The 7203-nt window shown below is 38.7% G+C and overlaps 1 protein-coding gene across 4 annotated transcripts; it reads right to left on the minus strand.

Annotated features, from left to right (window-relative positions):
- Window positions 1–1359: 1359 nt before the first annotated feature.
- cdk2ap1 (cyclin dependent kinase 2 associated protein 1) lies at window positions 1360–6684 on the minus strand. Of its 4 annotated transcripts, none has more exons than XM_085280306.1 (4): window positions 6518–6684; window positions 2850–2974; window positions 2136–2262; window positions 1360–2049 (listed from the first exon to the last, which is right to left on the minus strand). In XM_085280306.1, the coding sequence occupies exons 1-4, from the start codon at window positions 6543–6545 to the stop codon at window positions 1982–1984; spliced, it is 348 nt and encodes a 115-aa protein (XP_085136432.1). In that variant the 5' UTR covers window positions 6546–6684; the 3' UTR covers window positions 1360–1981. The 4 variants fall into 4 exon arrangements, with proteins under 4 accessions (XP_085136432.1, XP_085136433.1, XP_085136430.1 ...); XM_085280307.1 differs by having other exon boundaries at window positions 2850–2950; window positions 6518–6682; XM_085280304.1 differs by lacking the exon at window positions 6518–6684 and adding an exon at window positions 5947–6145.
- Between the last annotated feature and the right edge of the window lie 519 nt (window positions 6685–7203).

The raw sequence follows: 7203 nt of genomic DNA on the forward strand, positions 1-7203 counted from the left end.
ACTCAGGAGAGTGGCTCCTTTTTAAAGTACTTTTGAATGTAAAACAGTGACTACAGTATATACAATTGCATATAATATAATTTGGTTTCAAGACAGTCAGACCTGTACACCAAACCATATTGTGTGTTTGTGGAACAACCAGAGTAAAAAGTTTCAAAAAGTATATGAATCCATTCATCACATTCTCATTTTTGAAATGTATTTGAAATTTTTTACTTATTTGTTTGTTTGGTTGCATTTTGATTATTCAAACATGTGGAGGAACCCCATGTCCACTGTCACAATGAGTCAGATGTTCTATTTTGATTTCAGATCTTGCATCTCCCATTTGGCTTGGCATTAATTTGCAGGTTTCTTAATTATGGGTATTTCACAATATCTGTGAACACAAAATATGTCACACAAGAATCCATTTTATATATTAGAGGCCTTAGAGAATATGAAAAATACTGCTTAAAGATAAAGCTGGGATATGTTAGCGGGGGCTGATTTATTGTCATACAGAAGTAACTCATCAGGTCTCAGAAGCACTTTGTCATCAAAATATTTGTCAATTAATGCTCAGTGAATAGCAGATTAATTGTTAATAACTGTTAAATGTTTGAGAGAAATATTTTCTCCCTTTTGGCATGGATAAGTCTATAGAACTCAGGCAGGCGTACGACCTACCTTGTGATTGGCAGGTCACCACCACATGAGCACTCGGTGCAGTTGACTTTCTGATTCAGCCTACTTTCATCTAGCTTTTAATAGTATTACAATGTGTTATATCATGATGGTTATGTCCATCATCATGGCAAACTAACCAACTGTTGATATATTTCAACCTGGACCAAAATGGTTTACTGATCCATCATCCATTCATCCAAAGAGATGTGTCATTATAGGTAGGTGCTGATTTATTAGTAGGTCAAATTTAATTAATTGACAGACAATCATTGCCTTCTATAATTAGCTATAACTAGTACAATAGTTAGCTGGGATAGGCTCCAGCGCCCCCCGCGACCCTGAAAAGGATAAGTGGAAGCGAATGGATGGATGGATGGATAGTACAATAGTGGGGATAGGTTAATTGATCAATCTAAATTGCCCATAGGTGTGAATGTGGGAGTGAATGGTTGTCTGTCTCTATGTGTTAGCCCTGCGACAGACTGGCGACCTGTCCAGGGTGTACCCCGCCTCTCGCCCTGTGACAGCTGGGATAGGCTCCAGCACCCCCCGCGACCCTGAAAAGGACAAGCGGAAGCGAATGGATGGATGGATGGATAGTACAATATACCAGTAGTCTCTTGAACCATGTGTACATGGGAAAAAGTAATGTACTTTGAATACGTACAATGAATCATGTTGACAACTATATTGAAAATACAATTTATTACACTGAGTAATAAATACATACAAAGATGCAAGTTAACAGCATTTTCCTTTTTTTCCCTCCCTTTAATACCAAAACCAACCTCAACACGAATCAACCGATGCATTTGGCACGTCTCTGTCCCTCCCTTACTTAGCTAGGTGTTAAAGGGGTCTGAAAATCAGACCAACCACTACCAAAAAAACCCAAAGTTTAAAAAAAATTCAAAGAAAAAGTCCTCCCCATCTACACCTGTATACTCCATGCAGTGTCTACAATTAACCTATGGGCCCATTTGCATGCATAAACCAATGCTTTAAATATGAAGTCAAAACTATGATCCAAAAAAATGGGGCATAAAAAAAAACAAAAAAACAAACAAACAAACAAACACATGATATCTCTCATTTTAGTTCCAGTAACCCACACATGATTGAAATTATCCTCCAGAGCTCTCAGGAGTCACAAATTGCATTACTGTATTTCTTTTTTTTTCTCTCTCTCTCTTGAGGAGCTTGCTGTTCCATCCTTTGTTCATTTACTTCCTCCTTGCAAAGGAAACGCCATGCAAGTTATTTTTTCTCCTCATGAAAGGTAGTTCTTGCAGGGAGGAATGGGCGTTTTTAGCTAGGACCTTGCATTCCTCTCAGTCTCAGCCAAGCATTCACGCACCAGCCCCCTGGCATGGATTATTCCTTTGAAGAAAAACAAATACACATTTAGTCTGAGAAATGTTAATGCTTGCATGCTGCTTTTGTATTGCTCTGCATATCAAGGTTACCTCTTTTCAGTCGCTCCATTGCACTCTTACTTCCAGCGTATGTGGGTCTGATCTCCTTTCCGAGCTCTTCAATGATGGCCAGCAGCTCTGCATATTTGTTCTGAGGCACTTGGCTGCCAGTAGAGCCCTGAAGTTAAAGCAAAAATCAGTCAGGTTCAATACATTTAAACTGGTTTCTGATATGCAAAATGGAGCCTTATCAACACAGTACAGTTTGATACTTGGTACAGTTTGATACCAAAAATTAGGACCTGTGGAGTCCGGGGTGGAGAGTAGTGTCTAAAATTGACCTTCATAATGTCCCAACACTACAGCAGACACAGAGGTATTTCATGTCACTATAAGAGTGACATAAGCAGCCCTGCTTAAAATCTCTAAGGAATCACCACTTCTTGATTCAGTTGTGCTGCTGCTGTGTAAAAGACCACCACTGGATATAAACAGGTAAAAACACTGCTTTTCATCATATGGGTGGTTTGACGGACTGTAAATGCAATTTTAATATACAAATATGACTTATGTTGAAACCTGGACTGTAAAGTTGATATGAATATGAAGTAATTAGGCCAATGTTCTCCAGTTTTGCACAAATAAAACTCAACAAACAACAATCTTGTATCTTCCATGGCAATGAAGGAAATGTAAAAACTGGAAAAGTATGTTTGTTTGGTTTTGCCTTTACGAGCTGGGGTATGCAGTGAGTTTAGTAGTTACCTGTGAAAATCCCAGAGAAGGAGGTCCGTAGTCACTCAGAAGGGGCCTGTAAGACTGCAGCGTGGCCAGGTTAGCTGCTGAGGGAGACTGAAGGTTTGCAACTGTGGACAATTCAAAAACAACTCCTGTCAAAATCAAAATAGACAGACAAATCAAATATATTCGAAACCAACCAACTGCTCAACTTTTAAAGCACTTTAGAGAACCTGTAAGGTTAAAAGGCACTACAAATAGAAACTGTTTGCCATTAAAGATATTTTTTTTAATGGAAATTGTATTATCAGAGCAGTAAAGCAGGCTTTTTTTTTTCTTATAGTCAGCAGTTTCACAAAGGAAGCTCTTCAGTGTTTGTGGTGTGGGAAACAGCAGGGAGGTGATGCTGATGGTGCAGGGCTTGACAGTGCATATGTTTCACATTACAGTTAAAGAAAAGATGCATATACTGTAAAAGGTTTTTAGGAACATGTGTGCGAATTAAATATACTACAGCATTCACCACAAGCAGCAATTATTCTTCTCACAGGTGTAGTATCTCCTCTCTGACACACACACACACAAACACACAAACACACATACACAGAAAACATTAAAAGTACAACGCCGCAAGAAAGTGAGCCCAGGCGGGGTGAAGTGATTTTCTAGTTTCAGCAGCAGCAGTGCTTGTTACTGTCATCACACTCAAAACCTTTATCAAACCACCCATTTAGTGACCTCAGACATGAAGAAAAGAGATGAGTATACCAGTGAATCTTTATACTTTTCTTCCAAGAAGACAGACTTTATCATTTTTGAAAGTCATCTTGAACAATGAAGGTTGTTTAAAGTTCAGTCCAGTCCTTGTACCTGATCACCTTCAAAGGAATGTTCTTTTTCTTTGTAAAGCCACCTAACACTGATCTATGAATCACTCAAGCTTGAAAAAAGGCACAAAACTTAGATTATCAAGGAGTTTTGTTACTACATGACAGAGGACTTAGCAAAGAACCAATTTAAATTCTGTCTTGAGGCGCTTTTTTACCAGCAGCCTGCTGCAGAAGTAAACATCTTTAGATGACTATGAAAAATGCCAACAATAACACAGTTTGTCAGGTATAATAGAGTATATTTACACCAATATGGAGAACTTGGAGGACAAAAGAGGAGCAAAGGCCTAAAGAGCTATCTTTAGGCCTGGGTTATCTTATCTGAATGTCATATGTTTAAGAAAAAGGAGAAAAAAAATCTGTCACAGGAGAGATGCATCTGGCCCTTCAGGTGATCCACCTACTATTCACCAAAGCCTCATCAGAAACAGGCTCAGCTGAAGCGTAGCTGTCAAGAAGCTGTTCTTAAGGAAGGGAAACTGGGGAAAAAGGCTCAAGTATGCCAAGTTACACAAGAACTGGGCTGAAAATCACCAGCAACAGGGCGTTCAAATTTTTAGTTTGTGTACCGAGAAGGTCAGGAGAGCACTACAGCCATCTATAAAACAGGATGAAAGCTCTGTCATGGTTTGGGGATGCACTTTAGCCAGTGATGTTGGGGCTCTTGTCAAAATTAATGGATTGTGAACGGAGAAAAGTACAATCAGATTTTGATCCACTATGCAAGCGTTTCATTTTTCACCATGATAATGTTCCCAAACATACTGGAGTAAGTATGTTTGGGAAATGTTTTTGTATCCAGGTATGCTCTAGCATACCTGGATACAAAAACATTTACTGGAACACAGTCAGTCTGACCTCCCCTTACTCTGAAGCAGTGTTCCTATGTTCCTAGTTCCTATGAGAGTTAAGGCTGTGTTGAAGAACAAAGCTTCAACTTTCGAGATTGTTGGAATTATATAAACTCTCTTTTTGCATTATATACTGTATTCCCATGTATGTTTGCACATGATTCAATAAATCTCTACATCCATTTCCCATTTCCCTAGCAAAATATAAAGAAATGAGGGGTGGTTTAAGACTACAGTACAGTAGATTAATATAAACCTACTAAAAAAATTGTCAGTCCTATTAAAGATAAAGCTAATCAGCAGCTTATGAAGCCATAAAAACTACTTAAAAATTGTTGTTGGACATAGGTGATATCATCTTTGGTATGCCAAGAGTCTTATGAAAATGGAGAGGTGATGAAATTTAGGAGGATTGACCTTTAGATGTATCAGGCAACCTTTATCTGGACTCATTACCTCTGGACTAAAGTAAAGCAAGTAGAAGTAAAATGGGTAAAATGTTGCAAAAGCACTGAAATATCAATATTAACAATCTCATAAGAGAATGTCTGTTAGGGGGGGGAAAAATCATTTTTTTGCACTTTATTCATGTGCTAAAAATAGAAATTATTTCACTTGTTACTAATAGAATTTTTGAATTACAATTTTACCAAATACCCACATAGCAATCTGTACACAACCATTAGCTTGAATTGGAACGACAATTCCTATTGTTATTTTTTCCTTCTCCTTCTTTCTTTTAATTCTTAACTCTTCCCACTACTCTTCCATACATTTCTCTATATAACACATACCTTTACTTTGAGCAGATTGATTTTTTGTATTGTTTTACGTTTTGGCTGGTAACATAAAGAAACTGGGGGATCTGAACACTTCCATCCACGCACATGCACCTCCATAATCACCGCTCCCCTGTCGCTTTGTTCGCTTGTAATATTCAACCTCCAACACGAGATGTCCTCGAAGAGACATAAAAAAAATTCGAGGCAGATCAATCGGCAGCTCCGACCGAGGAGCATCATGGAGGAAACGGAACAAGGCTGGCTCAAGAAGACATAAGTGATACATTTTTGTCACCGTGTAACGGCACCCACCCGGCGGGACCGCGACCCCGGACGACGGATATCGACACTGTAGGAACCGCCGCCGACTCCTTTCACATCCCCACCGTGTTTCTCCGCCGACTTGTATCGCGGATGGCGCTCTTTTACATTAGTAATAATGGCGGATATGAATTAGCCTAGCTCCCAGGATCTGACCCTATATATATAACTGGACAAAAACTACAGACACGGTCTTTCTCCAGGTATTCTCCGAGACCCCGAATTTAACACTCGATTTAACAGACGGATACTTTGATTTTCTCCGCCGTTTTTTCCTTACCCTGGTTCCCAGAAGTTCCCGGAATGTGCTGATGGACATTGGGTTTGTAAGACATTCCCAAAGACATTGTAAATTAAAGAAATAAAAATGACCCGAAATTCAGTGAAGCGTCTGTCTCTCACTTTTTGTTTACAACAGCGGCACCGGCAAATATGGCCGTCACTTTATATTGACACCCACTGTGCTTTTTAACATTGCTACTATCCACTGCGGATTATCAAGAAAACGGTTAAAAGAAGCACATTTCACCACAAAGCGACCAAATTCGCGCACGCTTTAACACGCATTTTAAGCACATTTGCCAACCTTTATCCCGAGTTTACTTTAACGACACTTTTAAAATACTTTTTTTTTTTAACAAAAAGTGTTTAAACGTGATATGTGTTTAGATGTTTTAAACGTAATTTTTTACACAACATTATGAAGGAGAAACTAGACTTTTAAAGTAGAATAGGCAACCAGACGTGGATACATGTATTTGAGGTTAAACTTTATACTCACTCATTTTTTTTAATATATATATTTTTTTCTTTTTTTTTTTAAGATAAAGTATGAAAGAAAACCAGCGTACCTGTCTTTGTCTGAGGGGTCGTATCCATTACTACTGATAGCAGTCTGCTTTTACCTAAAAAGAAAAGTAACTGGAGTTGGAAGCAGGCGCTCTTATTTCGGAGACTTGGTTATCTTCAGTTTTTCAAAAATGTGCTCAGGAGTCATTTCAGTTCTTCATGTCCCATCAGTACTCTTGGCCACATGGTTGGACACACAAAGGCAAAAGTGTGGTCCAATCGTGGCTCTCAGGGTCATGACCCGGACCCCTGCCCACTCTGCCCCCCCACTCCCCCCAAAAAACGAAGGCGCACATAACAGGGTGAAAAATGAACTGTTTAGCGTTAAATCATTTCAAAATAAACGTTCCTAATTTTGGTAATTGCAATCTTGGCGCAATGCAAGCAGCGGGAGCTCATCAATAAAACCACCATATAAAGCTTGAGGTTTAGAAGACAGCAGTTTTTATGGATTTTTTTAAATTATTATTTTACAAAAAAATAATTAGTCTGACATTTTAAGGAGCTGGAGAATTGCTCCATAAAAACACCGTAACGGCCTTTCTGAGAGTATTTCACCATGCTTTCGTGTTTAATGCACTTTGTATTGGTGTGGGAATTATATGTAATGGCATTATATACTTAGGTGCCAGTTTATTAGCAACACCTAAAGTAATAGAGCTATAAATGCTCATATACACCTTACACG

This window comes from Mchenga conophoros, linkage group LG7, assembly GCF_057382185.1.
Source record: "Mchenga conophoros isolate Kocher_MC1m ecotype Shallow Benthic linkage group LG7, M_conophoros_male_GT1.1, whole genome shotgun sequence".
NCBI lineage: Eukaryota > Metazoa > Chordata > Actinopteri > Cichliformes > Cichlidae > Mchenga > Mchenga conophoros.

Excerpts from the sequence above, each read along its gene's own strand:
- cdk2ap1 (XM_085280304.1), bottom strand. The coding sequence starts at position 6,013 with ATGTCTTTGGGAATGTCTTACAAACCCAATGTCCATCAGCACATTCCG. Across the intron at positions 2,263-2,849 it reads CTTCTCTGGGATTTTCACAG|GGCTCTACTGGCAGCCAAGT; the intron begins GTAACTACTAAA and ends CTTTAACTTCAG. Across the intron at positions 2,050-2,135 it reads AATGGAGCGACTGAAAAGAG|GAATAATCCATGCCAGGGGG; the intron begins GTAACCTTGATA and ends TTTTCTTCAAAG.